The sequence below is a fragment of the Bombina bombina genome, chromosome 2 (assembly GCF_027579735.1).
Source record: "Bombina bombina isolate aBomBom1 chromosome 2, aBomBom1.pri, whole genome shotgun sequence".
Taxonomy (NCBI): Eukaryota; Metazoa; Chordata; class Amphibia; order Anura; family Bombinatoridae; genus Bombina; species Bombina bombina.
Genome location: NC_069500.1, coordinates 436,374,248 through 436,401,583, shown reverse-complemented (window position 1 = coordinate 436,401,583; position 27,336 = coordinate 436,374,248). Strand labels below are relative to the sequence as shown.

At 41.8% G+C, this 27,336-nt stretch overlaps 1 protein-coding gene across 1 annotated transcript in view; it reads right to left on the bottom strand.

The window, feature by feature from the left end:
• GCN1 (GCN1 activator of EIF2AK4) overlaps positions 1-27,336 on the bottom strand; it is a 293,771-nt gene that overhangs the window by 87,993 nt on the left and 178,442 nt on the right. The window contains exons 44-53 of the mRNA XM_053702061.1: positions 11,813-12,028; positions 11,570-11,734; positions 11,266-11,427; positions 10,898-10,990; positions 10,609-10,752; positions 8,920-9,189; positions 8,407-8,520; positions 8,087-8,317; positions 1,602-1,795; positions 1,380-1,494 (exon numbers count right to left, since the gene is read on the bottom strand). Coding sequence (XP_053558036.1) covers positions 1,380-1,494; positions 1,602-1,795; positions 8,087-8,317; positions 8,407-8,520; positions 8,920-9,189; positions 10,609-10,752; positions 10,898-10,990; positions 11,266-11,427; positions 11,570-11,734; positions 11,813-12,028 — 1,704 coding nt within the window. The remainder of the gene's footprint in view (positions 1-1,379; positions 1,495-1,601; positions 1,796-8,086; positions 8,318-8,406; positions 8,521-8,919; positions 9,190-10,608; positions 10,753-10,897; positions 10,991-11,265; positions 11,428-11,569; positions 11,735-11,812; positions 12,029-27,336) is intronic.

Below are 27,336 nucleotides of genomic sequence, written 5' to 3'. Positions count from 1 at the left end.
GCCAGAGGGTGGGCTATATGGACAGCTCTTGCTGTGTGCTCTCCTTGCCATTTCCTGTAGGGGAAGAGAATATCCCACAAGTAAGGATGAAACCGTGGACCGGACACACCAATGTTGGAGAAATCAGAGACAGTACAAATGTCCCATGGTAGCTGTGGTAAAGTATTAACAATGACCAGAACCGATATATGCAGTGAGTGGTGCAATATGCATGACAGGACTTGCAGTGGGTAAAGAGCACAAGCCGTTTAGAAACTGTACTAAGATATTCAGCTCTTAAGGTCAGTACCCATAATATATTTGCACAAGCCCATGCTTTACTTCAAAGGAATCATACTGTCTGACCTGAAATTGACGAGCCTACCAGAACCCAACATAGGAGAAGCTGATTAAAATACAACAGTCTGATTCCAGTAGCTTGATGCTCAAAAGGTAATCCATCAATTTTCTCTGCAGGTAACACTGGACAAAACTAAGAGTAGGAGGGGTTGGTGGTAATACTGCTATATATTTAGTGGCAAATGTGGGGAGTTGTCAGTTCCACCCTCCAGGGGAAGAGGGAGTGCCAAAATATCAGGCTTTTACATAAATTTAATTTTAGTAGACTAGTATTTCGCTCTCTCCCAATATCTTTTTTTTTTAAATTTATAAACTAGACTGATAACATATTGATACATGTACAAAACCCTTTAGCGAAACTGCCTGGGACCAGCAAGGTTTAAATCTCAGAATATATGTATATTTGAATCTGTAAAATGGGACAGTTTGGAGTGGGGCTGGGACAAAGTGTAAACAAAAATATGTCATTGATGTGTCATAATACATCTTATATATGCAACCTATTACATAATTTTTGTATAAATAATACAGTACAGTTATCAGAAAGGTAATAGTTGTTTTAAATATAGACTAGCATTTACATTTTAGAGCACGAAAACTAAACCAAAGACTTGAAATAGGTTTACATACAGCGAAACTCCACTTTCATCTGTAAGCAGAAGAAAAGTTATATACATGCATGTATCACACTAATTATTTTTTCTAGGACATTATGGGATGTACCACTTAATGCTGGTTAAACTGCAGAGTGAAAGTTATGCACATTATTTGAAAAATCTCACAATTTTGAAAGAATGAGTGTGGTACAGTAGGCAGTTATTTCAGTTATGTGCAGGTGTGGGAATCAATAACTTAGTGATTAAAGATTTTTGTATCTAAGGGTCCGTACAAGTGTTTTCTTTTTTATATATTAGTGAACTCTGAATTTCAGGATAATTTTGGATTATGGAATTAAGGTTTTGTGCATGTATACCTGTACATAGCAGTCGTGATTTAAACAGTGTTATAATTTTACACATTGTCCTGAAACGGAAGTTTACCTCATCATGTCCCAGCATCCCAATAAGCAAGGTAATATAGTTCTTCCTTATGGTTCCATCCATCTTACCACCACCTCCTTGAATAAGGAATCTTACAGCCTGAAGCATGGTCTCTCTGAAATCAGACATAGCAATTACCAACCAGGAATGACCATTTATATGGGTTACCACAATTAGTCTTCTAAGCTTATTATTATATAGAATATTTCATGGACTGGATACCTGATTCCTGAGTCTTCACATGAACGAATAGTGTTTAGTAGTTCTGTAAAGAGAGGGTCAACTTTTGTATGAATCACAATAAGTTTTCCCAATGCATCAGCTGCCTTAAGACGTACAGCACGATTTGAATCCTGTAGAGCTTTGGTAAAGGTCGTTTGCAGTTGTGGAAGGAAGGGTTTTAAAGCAATGCCCACCTAAAATGAAACAAGAGCACAGTAAAATTCACAACTGCAAATTATAATCATCCAAATAATTAAAGGGATATTTGGGGCAATTATGTATGAGTTGTATAGCCCCTACATACTATTTTAACAAAGTGTTTTATATAATTGCTGCTTAAAAGGTCACCTTTAAAAAAAAAAAAATAATAATAAAAAAAAAAAAACATAATTTATGCTTACCTGATAAATTCCTTTCTTCTGTAGTGTGATCAGTCCACGGGTCATCATTACTTCTGGGATATTAACTCCTCCCCAACAGGAAGTGCAAGAGGATTCACCCAGCAGAGCTGCATATAGCTCCTCCCCTCTACGTCACTCCCAGTCATTCGACCAAGGACCAACGAGAAAGGAAAAGCCAAGGGTGAAGTGGTGACTGGAGTATAAATTAAAAAATATTTACCTGCCTTAAAACAGGGCGGGCCGTGGACTGATCACACTACAGAAGAAAGGAATTTATCAGGTAAGCATAAATTATGTTTTCTTCTGTTAAGTGTGATCAGTCCACGGGTCATCATTACTTCTGGGATACCAATACCAAAGCAAAAGTACACGGATGACGGGAGGGATAGGCAGGCTCTTTATACAGAAGGAACCACTGCCTGAAGAACCTTTCTCCCAAAAAAAGCCTCCGATGAAGCAAAAGTGTCAAATTTGTAAAATTTGGAAAAAGTATGAAGCGAAGACCAAGTTGCAGCCTTGCAAATCTGTTCAACAGAGGCCTCATTCTTAAAGGCCCAAGTAGAAGCCACAGCTCTAGTGGAATGAGCTGTAATCCTTTCAGGAGGCTGCTGTCCAGCAGTCTCATAAGCTAAACGAATTATGCTACGAAGCCAAAAAGAAAGAGAGGTAGCAGAAGCTTTTTGACCTCTCCTCTGCCCAGAGTAAACGACAGAGAAGACGTTTGTCGAAATTCCTTAGTTGCCTGTAAGTAAAATTTTAGAGCACGGACTACATCCAGGTTGTGCAGTAGACGTTCCTTCTTCGAAGAAGGATTTGGGCATAAAGAAGGAACAACAATCTCTTGATTGATATTCCTGTTAGTAACTACCTTAGGTAAGAACCCAGGTTTAGTACGCAGAACTACCTTATCCGAATGAAAAATCAAATAAGGAGAATCACAATGTAAGGCTGATAACTCAGAGACTCTTCGAGCCGAGGAAATAGCCATTAAAAATAGAACTTTCCAAGATAACAACTTTATATCAATGGAATGAAGGGGTTCAAACGGAACGCCCTGTAAAACATTAAGAACAAGGTTTAAACTCCATGGTGGAGCAACCGTTTTAAACACAGGCTTAATCCTCGCCAAAGCCTGACAAAAAGCCTGGACGTCAGGAACTTCTGACAGACGTTTGTGTAACAGAATGGACAGAGCTGAGATCTGTCCCTTTAATGAACTAGCGGATAAACCCTTTTCTAAACCTTCTTGTAGAAAAGACAATATCCTAGGAATCCTAACCTTACTCCAAGAGTAACCTTTGGATTCACACCAATATAGGTATTTACGCCATATCTTATGGTAAATCTTTCTGGTAACAGGTTTCCTAGCCTGTATTAAGGTATCAATAACTGACTCAGAAAACCCACGTCTTGATAAAATCAAGCGTTCAATTTCCAAGCAGTCAGCTTCAGAGAAGTTAGACTTTGATGTTTGAAGGGACCCTGTATCAGAAGGTCCTGTTTCAGGGGTAGAGACCAAGGTGGACAGGATGACATGTCCACCAGATCTGCATACCAAGTCCTGCGTGGCCACGCAGGTGCTATTAGAATCACTGATGCTCTCTCTTGTTTGATTCTGGCAATCAATCGAGGAAGCATCGGGAAGGGTGGAAACACGTAAGCCATCCTGAAATCCCAAGGTGCTGTCAGGGCATCTATCAGGACTGCTTCTGGATCCCTGGATCTGGACCCATAACGAGGAAGCTTGGCGTTCTGTCGAGACGCCATGAGATCTATCTCTGGTTTGCCCCAACGTCAAAGTATTTGGGCAAAGACCTCCGGATGAGGTTCCCACTCCCCCGGATGAAAAGTCTGACGACTTAAGAAATCCGCCTCCCAGTTCTCCACTCCCGGGATGTGGATTGCTGACAGGTGGCAAGAGTGAGACTCTGCCCAGCGAATTATCTTTGATACTTCCATCATAGCTAGGGAGCTTCGTGTCCCTCCCTGATGGTTGATGTAAGCTACAGTCGTGATGTTGTCCGACTGAAACCTGATGAAACTCCGCGTTGTCAACTGGGGCCAAGCCAGGAGGGCATTGAGAACTGCTCTCAATTCCAGAATGTTTATTGGCAGGAGACTCTCCTCCTGACTCCATTGTCCCTGAGCCTTCAGAGAATTCCAGACGGCACCCCAACCTAGAAGGCTGGCGTCTGTTGTTACAATTGTCCAGTCTGGTCTGCTGAATGGCATCCCCCTGGACAGATGTGGCCGAGAAAGCCACCAAAGAAGAGAATTTCTGGTCTCTTGATCCAGATTCAGAGAAGGGGATAAGTCTGAGTAATCCCCATTCCACTGACTTAGCATGCACAGTTGCAGTGGTCTGAGGTGTAGGCGTGCAAAGGGTACTATGTCCATTGCCGCTACCATTAAGCCGATTACCTCCATGCATTGAGCCACTGACGGGTGTTGAATGGAATGAAGGGTGCGGCAAGCACTTTGAAGTCTTGTTAACCTGTCCTCTGTCAGGTAAATCTTCATTTTTACAGAATCTATAAGAGTCCCCAGGAAGGGAACTCTTGTGAGTGGAACGAGTGAACTTTTCTTTTCGTTCACCTTCCATCCATGTGACCTTAGAAATGCCAGTACTAACTCTGTATGAGACTTGGCAGTTTGAAAGCTTGAAGCTTGAATCAGAATGTCGTCTAGGTATGGAGCTACCGAGATTCCCCGCGGTCTTAGTACCGCCAGAAGAGCACCCAGAACCTTTGTGAAGATTCTTGGAGCTGTAGCCAATCCGAATGGAAGAGCTACAAACTGGTAATGCCTGTCTAGGAAGGCAAACCTTAGGTACCGGTATGTACTGACCCTCTTGGATCATAGGTAAAATTGTCCGAATAGTCTCCATCTTGAACGATGGAACTCTTAGGAACTTGTTTAGGATCTTTAAGTCCAGGATTGGTCTGAAAGTTCCCTCTTTTTTGGGAACCACAAACAGATTTGAGTAAAACCCCTGTCCCTGTTCCGATCGTGGAACTGGGTGGATTACTCCCATTAACAAGAGCTCTTGTACGCAGCGTAAAAACGCCTCTTTCTTTGTCTGGATTGTTGACAACCTTGACAGATGAAATCTCTCTCTTGGAGGAGAGTATTTGAAGTCCAGAAGGTATCCCTGAGATATTATTTCTAGCGCCCAGGGATCCTGGACATCTCTTGCCCAAGCCTGGGCGAAGAGAGAAAGCCTGCCCCCCACTAGATCCGATCCCGGATCGGGGGCCCTCAATTCATGCCGTTTTAGGGGCAGCAGTAGGTTTCCTGGTCTGCTTGCCCTTGTTCCAGGACTGGTTAGGTTTCCAGCCTTGTCTGTAGCGAGCAACAGCTCCTTCCTGTTTTGGTGCAGAGGAAGTTGATGCTGCTCCTGCTTTGAAATTACGAAAGGAACGAAAATTAGACTGTCTAGTCTTAGTTTTGGCTTTGTCCTGAGGCAGGGCATGGCCTTTACCTCCTATAATGTCAGCGATAATCTCTTTCAACCCGGGCCCGAATAAGGTCTGCCCTTTGAAAGGTATATTAAGCAATTTAGACTTAGAAGTAACATCAGCTGACCAGGATTTTAGCCACAGCGCCCTGCGTGCCTGAATGGCGAATCCTGAATTCTTCGCCGTAAGTTTAGTTAGATGTACTACGGCCTCCGAAATGAATGAATTAGCTAGTTTAAGGACTCTAAGCCTGTCCGTAATGTCGTCCAGAGTAGCTGAACTAATGTTCTCTTCCAGAGACTCAATCCAGAACGCCGCTGCAGCCGTGATCGGCGCAATGCATGCAAGGGGTTGCAATATAAAACCTTGTTGAACAAACATTTTCTTAAGGTAACCCTCTAATTTTTTATCCATTGGATCTGAAAAAGCACAGCTATCCTCCACCGGGATAGTGGTACGCTTAGCTAAAGTAGAAACTGCTCCCTCTACCTTAGGGACCGCTTGCCATAAGTCCCGTGTGGTGGCGTCTATTGGAAACATTTTTCTAAATATCGGAGGGGGTGAGAACGGCACACCGGGTCTATCCCACTCCTTAGTAACAATTTCAGTAAGTCTCTTAGGTATAGGAAAAACCTCAGTACTCGTCGGTACCGCAAAATATTTATCCAACCTACACATTTTCTCTGGTATTGCAACTGTGTTACAATCATTCAGAGCCGCTAACACCTCCCCTAGTAATACACGGAGGTTTTCCAGTTTAAATTTAAAATTTCAAATATCTGAATCCAGTCTGTTTGGATCAGAACCGTCACCCACAGAATGAAGTTCTCCGTCCTCATGTTCTGCAACCTGTGACGCAGTATCTGACATGGCCCTAATATTATCAGCGCACTCTGTTCTCACCCCAGAGTGATCACGCTTACCTCTTAGTTCTGGTAATTTAGCCAAAACTTCAGTCATAACAGAAGCCATATCCTGTAATGTGATTTGTAATGGCCGGCCAGATGTACTCGGCGCTACAATATCACGCACCTCCCGAGCGGGAGATGCAGGTACTGGCACGTGAGGCGAGTTAGTCGGCATAACTCTCCCCTCGTTGTTTGGTGAACTTTGTTCAATTTGTACAGATTGACTTTTATTTAAAGTAGCATCAATACAGTTAGTACATAAATTTCTATTGGGCTCCACTTTGGCATTGCAACAAATGACACAGGTATCTTCCTCTGAATCAGACATGTTTAACACACTAGCAAATAAACTTGCAACTTAGAATACAATTCAATTAGAATAATATTAAAAACGTACTGTGCCTTTAAGAAGCACAGAAAATCTATGACAGTTGAAAATTAATAAATTGAAACAGTTATAGCCTCAATCCTTGTAAACAACACAACTTTAGCAAAGGTTTAATCCCAATAGCAAAGATAACAAATTCTGAAAGCAGGAAACAATTACAGAATAAACGTTTTTTATCACAGTCAACTATAATTCTCACAGCTCTGCTGAGAGAAATTACCTCCCTCAAAATAAGTTTGAAGACCCCTGAGTTCTGTAGAGATGAACCGGATCATGCAGGAAATACAATGAGCTGCTGACTGAAATAACTGATGCATAGAAAAGGCGCCAAAAAACGGCCCTTCCCCCTCACACACAGCAGTGAGAGAGAACAGAAACTGTCAGAAAAAGATTAAGCAACTGCCAAGTGGGAAAATGGTGCCCAAACATTTATTCACTCAGTACCTCAGCAAATGAAAACGATTTTACATTCCAGCAAAAACGTTAAACATAATTTCTAGTTATTAAACAGCTTAATGTACTTCTTACAGTGTAATTCTAGTGAAGTACCATTCCCCAGAATACTGAAGTGTAAAGTATACATACATGACATTATATCGGTATGGCAGGATTTTCTCATCAATTCCATTGTCAGAAAATAAAAGCTGCTACATACCTCTATGCAGATTCATCTGCCCGCTGTCCCCTGATCTGAAGTTTACCTCTCCTCAGATGGCCGAGAAACAGCAATATGATCTTAACTACTCCGGCTAAAATCATAGCAAAAACTCTGGTAGATTCTTCGTCAAACTCTGCCAGAGAAGTAATAACACACTCCGGTGCTATTTTAAAATAACAAACTTTTGATTGAAGATATAAAACTAAGTATAATCACCATAGCCCTCTCACACCTCCTATCTAGTCGTTGGGTGCAAGAGAATGACTGGGAGTGACGTAGAGGGGAGGAGCTATATGCAGCTCTGCTGGGTGAATCCTCTTGCACTTCCTGTTGGGGAGGAGTTAATATCCCAGAAGTAATGATGACCCGTGGACTGATCACACTTAACAGAAGAAATATATATATATATATATATATATATATAAATAAAATGATCCCTCAAGTGTATGCACAGTGTTAACAAACCAAAGAGTGAGAGTGGCTTCTTATGTTTCAAGATTGCCACTGTGTGCATGCAAATATGGAAAAGGAGTTAATTTCTAACATTTAAAAAGAAAAACAACAATTCTGGTAAAATGGTATGCAGGTATATGCATATGTCCACTTAATTCAAGACATTATTACATTCCAGCTGCATTGCTTTAATTGTAGATAAGCGTATGCATGTCGAACCTTGTGGAGAAGAAGACTCAGTGTCTCCAGCAGAGCAACCTTCACACTCCAGCTGAAACGGTCTCCCAGTATGCGGATTAGAGGTCCAGTTATATTAACCACAGACGGCTTCAAAGCTTCAGCAGAAGTCAACTTAATAACTAGACCCAAGGCCTTGGCTGCCTCTTCTTTCTGTTCTGGACTCCCAGTAAGAATTCCCTCCCTTAGCACAGGGAGAATTGAGGTAACCCCCTGAAAAAGGAAGCAAAAAATAAATAGGTCATAAAGTGCTTCTTTAAAATACATGTGTGGTAATACACACCATAAAACAAATTATATACCTTCTTTGGAATACAAAACCCTGGCACATGTTCTCCTTTGGCTTCATTGCCCACCATGCGGATATCCCTGTAGAGGTCATCAATCAGCATCAACTGGCTGCCTGCGTCTAATTTCTGCAACAAACACAATAATTAATTTAAGAAAAATGGTGATAAACTGATGCAATACTGATCAAACACTGGGGGCAAACAAAACTCAACCGAGCAGATTTTGATCAACTAAATATTACAATAATTCCCCAGACAAGGTTATCTATATTTTAAGTTGCCTCAAGATTGTGCTTACTTCTCCTGAAAGTGCTCTAACCTGGTTCAGAAAGATACCTCCAAAACAATAATGTTCAACAAAAATGCTTCCTTTTTTTTGCATTTACGATTACTCAAAATAATATATTTAAAGGTATGAATATATATATATTAAAAAGGTATAAGGTTTAATTACACCATCTTTATTGCTCACACAAGTTAATTATTTAAGCTTTGTAAAACATTCCCAACAGCCCCTAAACTCACTTTAGTAATAGAATTAAGAGCATCCCAGCTTTCATTCAAAACCACACTATGGTTATCATTGAAAAGACGAAGAAGTCCAGACACCAAGCTCTTAAGGTGTGCAGAGTAATCTCCCTTTGTCTTTGCACAGTACATGTTCAGTATTATTGCAGCTGCCTGTCGCATTCCAACATCAGAGCTTCGAGTTGCTTCCAGCAAGTCATCAATAACAATCCTCTGCCCAACATCATCCTCCACTGACAGAATGACAGCCTGACAGTTTGCCAACTCCTGGGAAGCATGTAATTACAAATATAAAAACAGTGATCATTTCTGAAGATTATACATTTTGAAGGTAAATGGACATGAAATATAGAATATTTCAATTCTAGAAAACATTTAAATAAAAGTTACAACATACATATCGTTGAGAAAACATTAGAAACCAGATCCAAATAAATGGATGGCAATAATTAAGGGATTAAAGGAAGATGAAAGTAAAAATTAAAATTTCATTGCTCAGATGGATAGTGTAATTTTAAGAGACTTTTCAGTTTACTTCTGTTGTTAAATGTACTTCATTTGTTTGGTATCCTTTGTTGAAAAGCATACATATTTAAGCACAAAAGCAGCAATACACTACTGGGAGCTAAACACATATAAAATTGACAAACTCCAGAGCAGCAGTTTAAAACTTCATTTTCTTTATTATTTACTTAAAAGCGGTTACATGCACAGACACAAAAACATGCCTTTAGTGTACAAAGCTTACGCGTTTCGGCTGAACCGCCGTACTAAAAGCTATGAGTATGGCAGCTCAGCCGAAACACGTAAGCTTTGTACACTAAGGGCATGTTTTTGTGTCTGTGCATGTAACCGCTTTTAAGTAAATAATAAAGAAAATGAAGTTTTAAACTGCAGCTCCGGACTTTGTCAACTTTATATCCATGAGCCTATCCTTTTGGAGCTTCGGCAGTTGGTGAATCCCTGGAGGCTTAATTACCTAAGGAGGTGAAGTACAGCTGCAAGGTTCTTCCCACTATACCCATCACTGCTACGTGATCGTTTCACCTGGCATCGTTCCCCCTCGTAAGCCGGCCATGTCTTCTGATGTCACTCTTCAGAGCCCCAGAGTGTGAGGCGGACGCCTGAGCAGCTGGCAGCAGCTGCTAGCTTGTGGGAGCGTACTCCAAGCTGAAGGACGGCGGAACGCTGAGAGCCTAGGAGAGAGGTCTCCCAAACGGCTCTACACACAGTGGGATACAGCAGGAAGACCGTGAAGAGAGGGTAAGTCCTTAAGGTTAAGGAGGAGCAGTGGGGACTTTGGGTTAATCGGAACCTTGTGTGATCTGATTCAGCAGTGCATTCGGCACAGAGCTCTCACACTTAATTCACAGGAGGTACTTTTGTGTGCTCTAAGGGTCTCCCCTTCATTGGGGTCACTATTTGTTTAGCTAAACACATATACCTGTTATCATTGGCTCACCAGATGTGTTCAGCTAGCTCCCTGTAGTGCATTGCTGCACTAAAACAGGGGTCAACCACATAATTATATGGAAACAGTAGCCTAAATGGTTTGGACACATTTCAGCTTTAAAAGTAACAAATGTCAGCAACAAAGATCTCAGTTAAAGTCTATGAAGATTTTCATTGCTACTACTAGTTATTAACTTTACCCAACCCAAAGTATTTGAGAGAGATCTTTCTTACAGCCTGCTCATCATCTGTTCCCAGGTGTACTTTCAAAGCAGACATCACAGCAGGAAGAATGACATTCAGGTGTCTGGTTAAGGCATCCCCTGCGACCGATGAAAGGAACGCCAGGACACGAGTGTTCACAGGAGGACAAATGAGCTGTGAAATACACATACATTAGCTACTGGGTATTTATAGGAAGGGAACAAAACTGCACAAGACACACAAGCGACCAAGTGTTAACAGAAGGGCAAGCATGCATACAACCATAATACATTAACAAAACAGTCCTCATGTAACCCACCTTGGGTACCAGATAAGGCAACGCAACGCGGCTTTTCACTGCCATAACCTGTTTTAATCCATCAAGAGCAAATTCTGACATTTCTTCATCCTCCTAAGAAAATAAATAATAAATAGGTATTAGCATGATTGGTAATATCTTGGTATTTTAAGATAAAGGGAATGTAATACCAAAACAAAAATATCCAAATATATAAATATTCCTGTGAACTCCTAATTAACAAAACTGCAACTATATCTGGGATAATCCAAGAGTTTCTAAATTTGAAAATCTAGAATAAAATAATTTGTCAGAAAATGTAAAACAAAAACAAATTGGATTGTTAAAGTGATATAAAGTTAATGCTGATCATTTTCTATTGTAATTACCAGCTGTGCAAGCAAAAATGGCAGAATATCTTCCAGTGCTTGATAGCCAATGGTAGAGTGCAACTGTTCAAAGGTTTTGGCTGCAGCTTCTCGTACTTCCTCTAGGGGATCACACAAAGCTTTCCTTACTGTTGGCACAAGAGACTCAGCGAAAAACAGTACCTGCAGTACAAGCCAAAAATACTCTTATTATTATAGTGAGAACAGAGTACATGTAACATTTTACAACCATGACAACTGTATTGAAAGATCAAGTGTAATTGTAAACATTGACTACAACACATTTTTAAACAAGGAAACATACCGCATCTCTGCTTGTTGATTTCATTATTTCACTTAATCCAATGCAGACACCCTGTCTTTCATCACTCTTTTCAGATCGCAGCCCTTCTTCCAAAATTGGAATAATCTCTGGAAGAATTTTCTCCCCAAGTTTTCGAACAAGGTCACCAAGTGTTCTAGCTGCAATCTAGTAAGAATCATAAGGTAAGAATTAGCATACCATTGACATAGAAATATCTGGATAACAAACATTAAGGATGCTCACCGTTCTCTTATCCGAGCAGGTGCTGGCAAGAAATCCAAGGAGGAGTGTAAAGAGAGTTGGCAAAATTTCTCGCAATGTGCGAGGGGTATTTGAGACCACAATTTTCCAGACATGCAAAGAAGCTTGACGCACAACAAGCTGAGTATCTGAACGGCCCATGTACAAACCAGCAAGAACACGGTTTCTTCTCTCTGCTCCCAATGCAGAAACGATTGCCTGATAAAACAGAGAACTATTACTCAGCAACACATATTTAATGGGTAGCATATAAATATAAAGGCACATTTCATAAAAGTATCGGAACTTGAACAAACTAAGACAATTAACTGTGTAAGTGTAAAAAAGCAACTGATATTTTTATACTTTAACAAACAATTTATGATTGCAAACTTTGTAGATAATGGTAAGGATTCCAAATATGGATAAGTATTTATTATATTTTGGAATATAAAGGCACCTAGACTAAGGATGAAATGAATTAGAATAAAAACATAATTTATGCTCATTAGATAAATTCCTTTCCTTCCTGGCAGGGAGAGTCCACAACTTCATTTCTTACTATTGGGAAATACAACACCTGGCCACCAGGCAAAGACACCCCAGCCAAAGGCTTAAATATCCCTCCCATTTCCCTCATCTCCCAGTCATTCTGCCGAGGGAATAAGGAAAAGTAGGAGAAACATCAGGGTATAAAGGTGCCAGAAGAAATAATATAAAAAGGGAGCCGCCCAACAAAAATAAAATTACGGGCGGGGTCGTGGACTCTCCATGCCAGGAAGGAAAGGAATTTATAAGGTAAGCATAAATTACGTTTTCCTTCCATAAGGCAGGGAGAGTCCACAACTTCATTCCTTACTGTTGGGAAAACTATACCCAAGCTCCAGAGGACACTGAAGGAATAACAGGAGGGAATAAAAAAGAAGTGGACCCTATTCGGAGGGCACCACAGCCTGCAAAACTCTTCAGCCGAAGCAAACACATCAAATTTGTAAAATGTTTAAAAAGTGTGTAAGGAGGGCTAGGTAGCCACCTTGCAAATCGGATCCATAGAGGCTTCGTTCTTAAAAGCCCAGGAGGAAGCCACTGCTCTAGTGGAATAAGCCGTTATCCTCTCAGGAGGCCGTTGCCTCGCTGTCTCATAAGCTAAGCGGATGACACTCCTCAACCAGAAAGATAGGGAAGTCATAGTAGCCTTCTGCCCCTTACGCTTCCCCGTATAGATGACAAACAAAGAGAAAGATTGTCTGAATTCCTTAGTGGCCTGAAGATAGAACTACAAGGCACGAACCACATCTAGATTGTGAAGCAAGCGTTCCTTCGCTGAAGGATTAGGACACAAAGAAGGAACAACAATTTCTTGATTAATGTTATGATCTGACACCACCTTAAGGAGGAACCCTAATTTAATACGTAAAACTGCCTTATCAGCATGGAAAACAAGATAAGGGGCGTCACATTGCAAAGCAGAAATCTCAAATTGCCCGCAGAAGCAATAGCCAACAAAAAAAAAGAACCTTCCAAGATAACAATTTATTGTCAACAGTATGCATAGGCTCAAACGGAGCATGCTGCAAAACACTAAGAACAAGATTGAGGCTCCAAGGCGGAGCCCCAGATCTAAACACAGGCCTGATCCTAGTCAGAGCCTTAACAAAGGACTGCACATCCGGGAAGCTCAGCCAATCTCTTGTGCAGTAACACCGATAGGGCCGATATCTTTCCCTTCAGGGAACTAGGAGATAGACCCTTCTCTAGTCCATTCTGGAGAAAAGATAAAAATTCTGGCATGCTTAACCTTATGCCAGGAAAATCCACGCTCTTCACACCAGTACAAGTAAGTCCTCCAATTTTTATGGTAGATACGACGAGTAACTGTCTTACAAGCTTGAACCAGAGTGTCGATAACACTCTTAGAAAACACTCTCTTGGCTAAGACTAAGCGTTCAATCTCCACGCAGTCAGCCTCAGAGAATCTAGATTTTGATGAACGAAGGGACCATATATAAGCAGATCTCTGTGACAAGGTAACCTCCACTGGGGAGATGAGGACATCCCCACCAGATCCGCAAACCATGTCCTTCGCGGTCACGATGGAGCAATCAGAATCACTGATGCTCCCTCCTGCTTAATGCGAGCCAACACACGAGGGAAAAGCGGTAATGTAGTAAAAAGATATACGAGTCTGAACCTCCATGGTACTGATAGGGAATCCTTCAAACTCGATCCGTACCTAGGTAGCTTGGTATTGAGGCAGGATGCCATGAAATCTATCTCCGGCATCCCCCACTCGCTGTATATCTCTGCAAACACCTTGGGGTGGAGAGACCAATCCCCTGGGTGAAAGGATTGCCTGCTGAGGAAGTCCGCTACCCAGTTGTCCAAACCCCGGAATGTAGATCGCTGACAGCGTACATCTGTGAGTCTCCGCCCACTCTAGTATCTGAGATACTTCTCTCATCGTCAAGGGACTTCTCATTCCCCCCTGATGGTTGATGTAAGCAACCGAGGTCATATTGTCTGATTGGAATCTGATAAACTGGGACGAACCCAGAAGGGCCAAGCCTTCAAGGCACTGAAGATTACCCGGAGTTCCAATATTTTAATCGGAAAGGAGGACGACTCCTGAGTCCACAGCCCTTGTGCCCTCTTGGCACCCCAAACGGCTCCCCAGCCGGAAAAGGCTTGCGTCTGTAGTCACAATCTTCCAGGATATTTTCAAGAAGCACGTGCCTTGGGACAGATGATCTGGACAGAGCTACCAAGGAAGCGAGTCACTCGACAGGTTGTCCCGCACAATCTGTTGAGACAGATCTAAATGGTCGCCGTTCCATTGTCTCAGCATGCATAGTTTTAAGGGGTTAAAATGGAATCTGGCAAAGGGAATGATGTCCATGCAGGACACCATGAGTGCAATAACCTCCATACTCTGAGCCACTGAGGGTCTCAAGGAGGCCTGGAGGGCAAGACAAGCCGTAGTTAGCTTGCAACGTCTCTGATCTGTGAGAAATGGACATGGAGTCTATTATCGTCTCCAGAAAATTCACCCTTGTACTTGGAGTAAGGGAACACTTTTCCAAGTTTATCTTCCATCCATGTGATCGAAGAAGACTGAGAAGGGACTCGGAGTGTTGTTCTGCTAGACAAAAAGATGGTGCCTGTACCAAGATATCGTCCAGGTAAGGCACTACTGCAATACCTCGTGTTCTGGCAACGGCTAGAAGAGCCCCCAGAACCTTAGAAAATATCCTTAGAGCAGTAGCTATGCCAAACAGAAGAGCTACAAACTGGAAGTGCTGGTCCAGAAAGGCAAACCTCAGGAACTGAAAATGTTCCCTGAGTATCGGAACGTGAATGCATCCTTCAGGTCTATGGTGGTCATAAACTGTCCTTCAGAGAAAGGATTGACCGTATTGTCTCCATCTTGAAAGACGGAACACTCAGAAACTTGTTTAGGCACTTTAAGTCCAGAATTGGATGAAAAGTTCCCTCCTTTTTTGGAACCACGAAAAGGTTTGAATAAAACCCCAAACCTCTTTCTACTGCAGGTACCGGAACAATTACTCCTAGAGAGGAAAGATCCCGTACACAACCTAAAAAGGCAGTTCTCTTTTCTTGTCTTGTAGACAGTCTGGAGAGTAGGAATCTGCCCCTGGGCGGATGAGATTTGAATTCTATCCGGTATCCCTGAGATACAACCTCCAGGACCCGAGGGTCCTGTACATCCTGGGACCAGGCATTTGAAAAAAAAGAGACAGTCTGCCCCCTACTCGATCCGATCCCGGATCAGGGGCCGACCCTTCATGCCGATTTGTTCTCGGCGGGCTTCTTAGTCTGTTTGGACTTATTAGAGGACTGAGCCGGCTTCCAAGTACGCTTGGGCTGCTCGGACTTGGATGAGGATTGCGGTGGTTGTGATTTGTCAGAACAAAAATTAGACAATTGCCGTCCCTTAGGCCTATTCTTCTTATCCTGTGCTAGGAAGGCACCTTTCCCTCTTGTAACAGTAGAAATAATGGAGTCTAGCCCTGGACCGAATAAAATCTTCCCCTTGAAAGGAAGAGAAAGGAGTCTGGATTTAAAAGTCATATCCCCAAGACTTCAACCAGAGAGCCCGGCGTGCTAGGACCGCAAAGCCAGAAGCCTTTGCATTTAGGCGAATAATCTGCATATTCGCGTCACAGATGAAGGAGTTAGAAATTCTCAGAGCTTTAATTCTCTCCTGAATATCCTCGAGGGGAGTCTCCACCAACCATGGCTCCAAGCTCCCGCCGGTTGAAATAAAAACCCTGTATGTTGAAACATCTTCCTTAGAAAAGTTTCCATTTTCTTATCCATAGGCTCTGTAAAAGAAGAACTATCCTCCAGAGGGATAGTAGTACGCTTAACCAGCGTAGAAATAGCACCATCCACCCTAGGAATTGAGCCCCACAAATCTAATTGAGATTCAGGGACTGGGAATAATTCTTTAAAAGTAGTCGAGGGGGAAAAAGAAGTTCCTATTCTTTCCCAATAATGTTCGCCATCTTAACTGGCACAGGAAAAGTCAGAGGGACCTTCCTGTCTTCATAAACCCTGTCTAATTTAGGGATCTTAGGTTCCTCAGGGAGTAAAGCCTCTGGAACCTCTAGCGTAGACAGAACCTCCTTTAATAAAAAATGCAGATGCTGAATTTTAAATCTAAAAGGAGGGTTCCTCCACTCAAGGAGGTTTAGAAACTGAAGATTCCGACTCAGAAAGTTCACCCTCTGAAGCTACAGAGGTTAACTCATCCTCGGATAGCTAGGACATAGTAGCTAAATCCGACAAATATTTAGATGACTCTAGGTCAGGAGATCTATGTTTAAACTTTCTCTTACGTTTGCTAGAGGGAAGTAAGGTACTCAGGGCCGCAGACACCACTGATTGTAACTGCACGGTAAGTCGCAGGAAAAAAAAACCCTCCAAATGGAGGATTAGTTGAGCCGCGGGGAACTGCATGTGGAGCGGGTAGTGTAGAAAGGGTAGTAATATCTCGGGATACATAGCGCTATTAGCCCCTCTGAGCTGTCTACCTCTCAGGAATCTGAGTATTAGCAGGCTTGTCTCCCTTCTTAGACTTTAGAACAGTGCTTAGGAAATGGAACAAAATTGAGCAGGCGGGCAAGCCATGGCCTCCTCACAATAAAAACAAGAATTATTAATCAGTACAGAAGGAGCGGAACCTTCTAATGTAGTATCAGAGTCCTCCATATCTAAGATATATTCACAGAAGGACAGACAAAAAAAACATAATTTATGTAAGAACTTACCTGATAAATTCATTTCTTTCATATTAGCAAGAGTCCATGAGCTAGTGACGTATGGGATATACATTCCTACCAGGAGGGGCAAAGTTTCCCAAACCTCAAAATGCCTATAAATACACCCCTCACCACACCCACAAATCAGTTTAACGAATAGCCAAGAAGTGGGGTGATAAGAAAAAAGTGCAAAAGCATAAAAAATAAGGAATTGGAATAATTGTGCTTTATACAAAAAAATCATAACCACCACAAAAAGGGTGGGCCTCATGGACTCTTGCTAATATGAAAGAAATTAATTTATCAGGTAAGTTCTTACATAAATTATGTTTTCTTTCATGTAATTAGCAAGAGTCCATGAGCTAGTGACGTATGGGATAATGACTACCCAAGATGTGGATCTTTCCACGCAAGAGTCACTAGAGAGGGAGGGATAAAATAAAGACAGCCAATTCCGCTGAAAAATAATCCACACCCAAAATAAAGTTTAAATTATAAGCAGAAGATTCAAACTGAAACAGCTGCATGAAGTACTTTTCTACCAAAAACAGCTTCAGAAGAAGAAAACGCATCAAAATGGTAGAATTTAGTAAAAGTATGCAAAGAAGACCAAGTTGCTGCTTTGCAAATCTGATCAACCGAAGCTTCATTCCTAAACGCCCAGGAAGTAGAAACTGACCTAGTAGAATGAGCTGTAATCCTTTGAGGCGGAGTTTTACCAGACTCGACATAAGCATGATGAATTAAAGATTTCAACCAAGATGCCAAAGAAATGGCAGAAGCCTTCTGACCTTTCCTAGAACCGGAAAAGATAACAAATAGACTAGAAGTCTTTCGGAAATTCTTAGTAGCTTCAACATAATATTTCAAAGCTCTAACAACATCCAAAGAATGCAATGATCTCTCCTTAGAATTCTTAGGATTAGGACACAATGAAGGAACCACAATTTCTCTACTAATGTTGTTAGAATTCACAACCTTAGGTAAAAATTTAAAAGAAGTTCGCAACACCGCCTTATCCTGATGAAAAATCAGAAAAGGAGACTCACAAGAAAGAGCAGATAATTCAGAAACTCGTCTGGCAGAAGAGATAGCCAAAAGGAACAAAACTTTCCAAGAAAGTAATTTGATGTCCAACGAATGCATAGGTTCAAACGGAGGAGCTTGAAGAGCCCCCAGAACCAAATTCAAACTCCAAGGAGGAGAAATTGACTTAATGACAGGTTTTATACGAACCAAAGCTTGTACAAAACAATGAATATCAGGGAGATTAGCAATCTTTCTGTGAAAAAGAACAGAAAGAGCAGAGATTTGTCCTTTCAAGGAACTTGCAGACAAACCTTTATCCAAACCATCCTGAAGAAATTGTAAAATTCTCGGAATTCTAAAAGAATGCCAGGAAAAATGATGAGAAAGACACCAAGAAATATAAGTCTTCCAGACTCTATAATATATCTCCCTAGATACAGATTTATGAGCCTGTAACATAGTATTAATCACAGAGTCAGAGAAACCTCTTTGACTAAGAATCAAGCGTTCAATCTCCATACCTTTAAATTTAAGGATTTGAGATCCTGATGGAAAAAAGGACCTTGCGACAAAAGGTCTGGTCTTAACGGAAGAGTCCACGGTTGGCAAGAGGCCATCCGGACAAGATCCGCATACCAAAACCTGTGAGGCCATGCTGGAGCTACCAGCAGAACAAACGAGCATTCCTTCAGAATCTTGGAGATTACTCTTGGAAGAAGAACTAGAGGCGGAAAGATATAGGCAGGATGATACTTCCAAGGAAGTGACAATGCATTCACTGCTTCCGCTTGAGGATCCCTGGATCTGGACAGATACCTGGGAAGTTTCTTGTTTAGATGAGAGGCCATCAGATCTATTTCTGGAAGTCCCCACATTTGAACAATCTATACCTCTGGGTGAAGAGACCATTCGCCCGGATGTAACGTTTGGCGGCTGAGATAATCCGCTTCCCAATTGTCTATACCTGGGATATGAACCGCAGAAACTAGACAGGAGCTGGATTCCGCCCATACCAGAATTCGAGATACTTCCTTCATAGCCAGAGGACTGTGGGTCCCTCCTTGATGATTGATGTATGCCACAGTTGTGACATTGTCTGTCTGAAAACAAATGAACGATTCTCTCTTTAGAAGAGGCCATGACTGAAGAGCTCTGAAAATTGCACGGAGTTCCAAAATATTGATCGGTAATCTCACCTCCTGAGATTCCCAAACCCCTTGTGCTGTCAGAGACCCCCAAACAGCTCCCCAACCTGTCAGACTTGCATCTGTTGAAATTACAGTCCAGGTCGGAAGAACAAAGAAGCCCCCTGAACTAAACGATGGTGATCTCTCCACCACATCAGAGAGTGTCGTACAATCGGTGTTAAAGATATTAATTGAGATATCTTTGTGTAATACCTGCACCACTGGTTCAGCATACAGAGCTGAAGAGGTCGCAAGTGAAAACGAGCAAAGGGGATCGCGTCCGATGCTGCAGTCATAAGACCTAGAATTTCCATGCATAAAGCTACCGAAGGGAATGATTGTGACTGAAGGTTTCGACAAGCTGATATCAACTTTAGACGTCTCTTGTCTGTCAAAGACAGAGTCATGGACACTGAATCTATCTGAAAACCTAAAAAGGCTACCCTTGTCTGAGGAATCAATGAACTTTTTGGTAAATTGATCCTCCAACCATGATCTTGAAGAAACAACACAAGTCGATTCGTATGAGATTCTGCTAAATGTGAAGACTGAGCAAGTACCAAGATATCGTCCAAATAAGGAAATACTACAATACCCTGTTCTCTGATAACAGACAGAAGGGCACCGAGAACCTTTGTAAAAATCCTTGGAGCTGTTGCTAGGCCAAACGGCAGAGCCACAAACTGGTAATGCTTGTCTAGGAAAGAGACTCTCAGAAACTGATAGTGATCTGGATGAATCGGAATATGCAGATATGCATCCTGTAAATCTATTGTGGACATATAATGCTCTTGCTGAACAAAAGGCAGGATAGTCCTTACAGTTACCATTTTGAATGTTGGTATCCTTACATAACGATTCAATATTTTTAGATCCAGAACTGGTCTGAAGGAATTCTCCTTCTTTGGTACAATGAAGAGATTTGAATAAAACCCCAGCCCCTGTTCCAGAACTGGAACTGGTATAATTACTCCAGCCAACTCTAGATCTGAAACACATTTCAGAAATGCTTGAGCCTTCGCTGGGTTTACTGGGACACGGGAAAGAAAAAATCTCTTTGCAGGAGGCCTTATCTTGAAGCCAATTCTGTACCCTTTTGAAACAATGTTCTGAATCCAGAGATTGTGAACGGAATTGAACCAAATTTCTTTGAAAAAACGTATTCTGCCCCCTACCAGCTGAGCTGGAATGAGGGCCGCACCTTCATGTGGACTTGGGAGCTGGCTTTGGTTTTCTGAAAGGCTTGGATTTATTCCAGACTGGAGATGGTTTCCAAACTGATACCGCTCCTGAGGATGAAGGATCAGGCTTTTGTTCCTTGTTGTGACGAAAGGAACGAAAACGATTATTAAACCTAAATTTACCTTTAGATTTTTTTATCCTGTGGTAAAAAAGTTCCTTTCCCTCCAGTAACAGTTGAGATAATAGAATCCAACTGAGAACCAAATAATTTATTACCCTGGAAAGAAAGGGAAAGCAGAGTAGACTTGGAAGACATATCAGCATTCCAAGTTTTAAGCCATAAAGCTCTTCTAGCTAAAATAGCTAGAGACATATACCTGACATCAACTCTAATGATATCAAAGATGGCATCACAAATAAAATTATTAGCATGTTGTAGAAGAATAATAATGCTATGAGAATTATGATCTGTTACTTGTTGCGCTAAAGCTTCTAACCAAAAGGTTGAAGCTGCAGCAACATCCGCTAAAGATATAGCAGGTCTAAGAAGATTACCTGAACATAAGTAAGCTTTTCTTAGAAAGGATTCAATTTTCCTATCTAAAGAATCCTTAAAGGAAGTACCATCTGCCGTAGGAATAGTAGTACGCTTAGCAAGAGTAGAGACAGCCCCATCAACCTTAGGGATTTTGTCCCAAAATTCTAATCTGTCAGATGGCACAGGATATAATTGCTTAAAACGTTTAGGAGTAAAAGAATTACCCAAATTATTCCATTCCCTGGAAATTACTTCAGAAATAGCACCAGGGACAGGAAAAACTTCTGGAATAACTACAGGAGATTTAAAAACCTTATCTAAACGTTTAGATTTAGTATCAAGAGGACTAGAATCCTCAATTTCTAATGCAATTAGGACTTCTTTAAGTAAAGAACGAATAAATTCCATTTTAAATAAATATGAAGATTTATCAGCATCAACCTCTGAGACAGAATCCTCTGAATCAGAAGAACCAATATCAGTATCAGAATGATGATGTTCATTTAAAAATTCATCTGAAAAATTAGAAGTTTTAAAAGACTTTTTACGTTTACTAGAAGGAGGAATAACAGACATAGCCTTCTTAATGGATTTAGAAACAAAATCTCTTATGTTATCAGGAACACTCTGAGTATTAGATGTTGAGGGAACAGCAACAGGTAATGTAACAGTACTAAAGGAAATATTATCTGCATTAGCAAGTTTGTCATGACAAACAGTACAAACAACAGCTGGAGGAACAGATACCAAAAGTTTACAGCAGATACACTTAGCTTTGGTAGCTCCAGCACCAGGCAGGGATTTTCCAGAAGTATCTTCTGACTCAGCTTCAACGTGGGACATCTTGCAATATGTAATAGAAAAAACAACATATAAAGCAAAATTGATCAAATTCCTTAAATGACAGTTTCAGGAATGGGAAAAAAATGCCATAGAACAAGCTTCTAGCAACCAGAAGCAGAAAATAATGAGACTTAAATAATGTGGAGACAAAAGTGACGCCCATATTTTTTTAGCGCCAAAAAAGACGCCCACATTATTTGGCGCCTAAATGCTTTTGGCGCCAAAATGACGCCACATCCGGAACGCCGACACCTTTGGCGCAAAAAACGTAAAAAATGACGCAACTTCCGGCGACACGTATGACGCCGGAAACAGAAAAAATGTTTGCGCCAAAAAAGTCCACGCCAAGAATGACCCAATAAAATGAAGCATTTTCAGCCCCCGCGAGCCTAACAGCCCACAGGGAAAAAGACAAATTTTTAAGGTAAGAAAAAATTATTTATTCATATGCATTATCCCAAATATGAAACTGACTGTCTGAAATAAGGAACGTTTAACATCCTAAGTCAAGGCAAATAAATGTTTGAATACATATATTTAGAACTTTATATAAAAGTGCCCAACCATAGCTTAGAGTGTCACAGAAAATAAGACTTACTTACCCCAGGACACTCATCTACACGTAGTAGAAAGCCAAACCAGTACTGAAACGAGAATCAGTAGAGGAAATGGTATATATAAGAGTATATCGTCGATCTGAAAAGGGAGGTAAGAGATGAATCTCTACGACCGATAACAGAGAACCTATGAAATAGACCCCGTAGAGGAGATCACTGCATTCAAATAGGCAATACTCTCCTCACATCCCTCTGACATTCACTGCACGCTGAGAGGAAAACCGGGCTCCAACCTGCTGCGGAGCGCATATCAACGTAGAATCTAGCACAAACTTACTTCACCACCTCCATAGGAGGCAAAGTTTGTAAAACTGATTTGTGGGTGTGGTGAGGGGTGTATTTATAGACATTTTGAGGTTTGGGAAACTTTGCCCCTCCTGGTAGGAATGTATATCCCATACGTCACTAGCTCATGGACTCTTGCTAATTACATGAAAGAAAGAACGCTTTTATTAAAAAAAACGGTACCTATATAATCCCAATGGCTGGGGCACTCACCACCTCCTAGAACTAGACAGCTAACAGTAAAAAACGGTCTCCTTAGGAGTGATATCCGCAGCAGGATCGTAAGAAAATGTAAAGACCGCACCCGGTCACGTGGTGCGTAGGGACAGGACTTCCCCTGCTATGAAAAACAAAATGTATGCTTACCTGATAAATTTATTTATTTCTTGACACGGTGAGTCCACGGATCATCTAATTACTATTGGGAATATCCCTCCTGCCAAGTAGGAGGCGGCAAAGAGCACCACAGCAAAGCTGTTAAATATCACCTCCCTTCCTTCCCACCCCAGTCATTTGACCGAAATAAAAGGAAAGAAATAAGGTGCAGAGGTGCCTGAGGTTTATAACATGACAAAAATACCCTGTCTTAGAAAAAACAGACCCCAGCCATTTCTTGACTCACCGTGTCAAGAAAGAAAGAAAGAAATTTATCAGGTAAGCATAAAAAATTTTTTCTTTCTAATGACACGGTGAGTCCACGGATCATCTAATTACTATTGGCAATCAATACCCAAGCTAGAGGACACAGATAAGGGAGGGACAAGACAGGGAAGCTAAACAGAAGGCACCACTGCTTGAAGAACCTTTCTCCCAAAAGAAGCCTCAGCCGAGGCAAAATGATCAAATTTATCGAATTTTGAAAAAGTGTGGAGAGGACTAAGTTGCAGCCTTGCAAATCTGTTCCACAGAAGCTTCATTTTTGAATGCCCAGGAAGAGAAAACCGCCCGTGTAGAATGAGCCGTGGCCCTCTCAGGAGGCTGCTGTCCAGCAGTTTCATAGTCCTGACTGACAACAGAGTGAATATTCTGCTAAATAATCCGGACTCAACTTCTATATGTTGTAAACTGCAGTCCGGTAACCGTAACCCTGCTAACGCACTGCAACGAAGCTATCTCCGCTCCGGAACACAGGAAGTGTAAGAGGAAAAGGCGCACAACAGAAAATATTGCCTCAGCTAACCCTGCCCATCGTGGGCGTTACAAAATTAACCTCCCGGTCAGCTAAATGTATTCTAAAGCCGCCGGGAATAAAAGAAAAAAATAAAACACCATCTATTGAGCCAAAGTCTCCTCATCCCCAGTGCCTGCCATTACTGCCAATAATAACATGATCCCCTAAGCAATAGGAGAATGTCTCTTGTCCCATAAAATGATCTTAAAGTGCCATATTTTTCCTGCATATGTTTCCAGAAAAATAAAGTCAGCACTTACCTTCAGAAATCTGCCAAGCAGCAAGGCAGCTCACTAGGTTTGAGAGGCATGTTCCCTCACATGGACCTGTGGAAGAAAAACAAAGACTGAGTAATCTTACTCAGGCTTTCAAAATTAGGGCAGCATTAAATACATGGGAGGCGCAGTGAGGATTGTACCCCACAAGTTCCCATTGCTTAAAAGCCACCACTGCTCTACTGAAGAGGCTGATATGGACTACGGCTACACCCCAGGACAAAGCAGAACAAGCTTGCACTGCTGAAAAAAGAAAATTTATGCTTACCTGATAAATTTGTGTCTTTTTAGACACGATGAGTGCACGGATTTCATCTTTACTTGTGGGATTACGCCTCCTGGTCAGCAGGATGAGGCAAAGAGCACCACAGCAGAGCTGTATATATAGCTCCTCTCTTCCCTCCCACTCTAGTCATTCGACCGAAGTTAGGAAGAGAAAGGAAAAGCAAAGGTGCAGAGGTGTCTGAAGTTTAACAAAAATTAATAACCCGTCTCATAGAACAGGACGGGCCGTGGACTCATCGTGTCTAAAAAGAAACAAATTTATCAGGTAAGCATAAATTTTCTTTTCTTTTTAAAGACACAATGAGTCCACGGATTTCATCCTTACTTGTGGGATACAATACCAAAGCTATAGTTCACGGATGAAAAGGGAGGGACAAGATAGGGAACCTAAACGGAAGGCACCACTGCTTGAAGAACCTTTCTCCCAAAAACAGCTTCAGCCGAGGCAAAGGTATCAAATTTGTAAAAGTTAGAAAAAGTGTGAAGAGAGGACCAAGATGCAGCCTTGCAAATCTGTTCAACAGAAGCATCATTTTTGAATGCCCATGAGGAAGCAACAGCCCTAGTGGAATGAGCCGTAATTCTTTCATGAGGCTGCTGTCCAGCAGTCTCATATGCAAAACGGATGATACTCTTCAGCCAAAAAGAAAGAGGTAGCCGTAGCTTTCTGACCCCTACGTTTCCCTGAAAAAATGACAAACAAAGAAAACGATTGACGAAAATCCTTAGTCGCTTGTAAGTAGAACTTTAAAGCACGGACTACGTCTAAATTGTGTAGCAGGTGTTCCTTCTGAGAAGAAGGATTAGGACACAAGGAAGGAACAACAATCTCCTGATTAATGTTCTTGTCTGAAACAACTTTAGGAAGAAAACCAAGTTTAGTACGTAAAACCACCTTATCCGAATGAAAAATAAGGTAAGGAGAATTATATTGTAATGCTGAAAGCTCAGGCACTCTTCTAGCAGAAGAAATGGCAACAAGAAACAAAACTTTCCAAGATAACAACTTAATATCTATGGAATGTATAGGTTAAAACGGAACCCCTTGAAGAACTTTAAGAACTAAATTCAAACTCCAAGGAGAAGCAATCAGATTAAACACAGGTCTGATTCTAGTCAAAGCCTGACAGAAAAATTGAACAACTGGTACATCTGCCAGACGCTTGTGCAACAAATAGATAAGGCAGAAATCTGCCCCTTTAGGGAACTCGCTGAGAAACCCTTCTCCAATCCTTCTTGGAGAAAAGACAAAATCCTGGGAATCCTAACTCCACTTCATGAGTATCCTATGGATTCACACCAATAAAGATATTTTCGCCATATCTTATGGCAAATCGTCCTAGTTACAGGATTATGCGCCTGAATTAAGTAATCTATGACCGAATCAGAGAACCCCCGCTTGGATAAGATTAAGCGTTCAATCTCCAAGCAGTCAGTTGCAGAGCAACCAGCTTCGGGTGAAGGAAGGGTCCCTGAATGAGAAAGTTCTTCCTCAATGGAAGTTTCCAAGGTGGCAGGGATGACATGTCCACCAGATTGGCATACCAAATCCTGCGAGGCCACGCAGGAACGATGAGGATCACTGATGCCTTCTCCTGTTCGATTCGAGCAATATCCCGGGAGTGAAGAGTAAACGGGGGGGAATAGATATGCTAGGCTTAAGGACCAAGAAACGGCCAAGGCATCTATCAGCTCGGCCTGGGGGTCCCTGGACCTGTATCTCGGGAACTTGGCATTCTGACAAGATGCCATGAGATCAAACTTCGGCCGACCCCATTTGAGAATCAGGTTGGAGAATATTACCAGAAGGAGTTCCCATTCTCCAGGATGAAAATCTGTCTGCTCAGAAAAAAAACGCCTCCCAGTTGTCCACACCTGGGATGTGGATCGCCGACAGATGGCAATAATGGGCCTGATGAATTGGGCCGAAGCCAACCGAGGCCAGGCCTGAAGGGCATTGAAGATCGCCCTCAGCTCTAGGATGTTGATGAGAAGGAAAGACTCTGTAAATGTATTTCCCTGTAACGGGAATCAAACCTGAATTGTCAAAGTCTAAAGCTGTTGCTCTAACCATTATACTCATTTAGAGCACTTTAAAGCGCCCCACACAGCTCCCCATCCCAAAAGGATGGCGTCCGTTGCCACAATCACCCAGGAAAGTCTGCGAAAGCATGCCCCCTGGGATAGATGATCCAGAGACAACCCCCATTGAAGAGAGTCCCTCGTCTCCTGTTCTAGGGTTATTTGAGGAGACAAATCTGTATAATTTCCATTCCACTGCCTGAGCATGCTTAGCTGCAGAGGCCTGAGGAGAAACCGAGCAAACGGTATGATGTCCATTGCCGCCACCATCAATCCGATTACCTCCATGCACTGAGTCACTGACGGCTGAGGAGTGAACTGAAGGGCTCGACATGTATTCAGAATCTTTGACTTTCTGACCTTTGCCAGAACAATTCTCATGAATATAGAGACGATTAGAGTTCCTAAGAAGGGTACCCTTGTCTACGGAATTAAAGAACTCTTTCTCAGATTTAACTTCCATCCGTGAGTTCTCAGGAAGGATAGCATAATGTCGGTATGGGACCTTGTTTGTAGACAAGATGACGCCTGGATTAGAATATCGTCCAGATAAGGCGCCACCGAAATGCCCCGCAGTCTTAGAACCGCCAGCAGAGACCACAGAACCTTTGTGGAAATTCTGGTTGCCGTGGCCAGAACGAAAGGAAGAGCCACGAACTGAAAATGTTTGTCCAGAAAGGCAAACCTCAGGAACTTGTGATGATCTCTGTGGATAGGAACATACAGATATGCATCCATTAGATCCACTGTC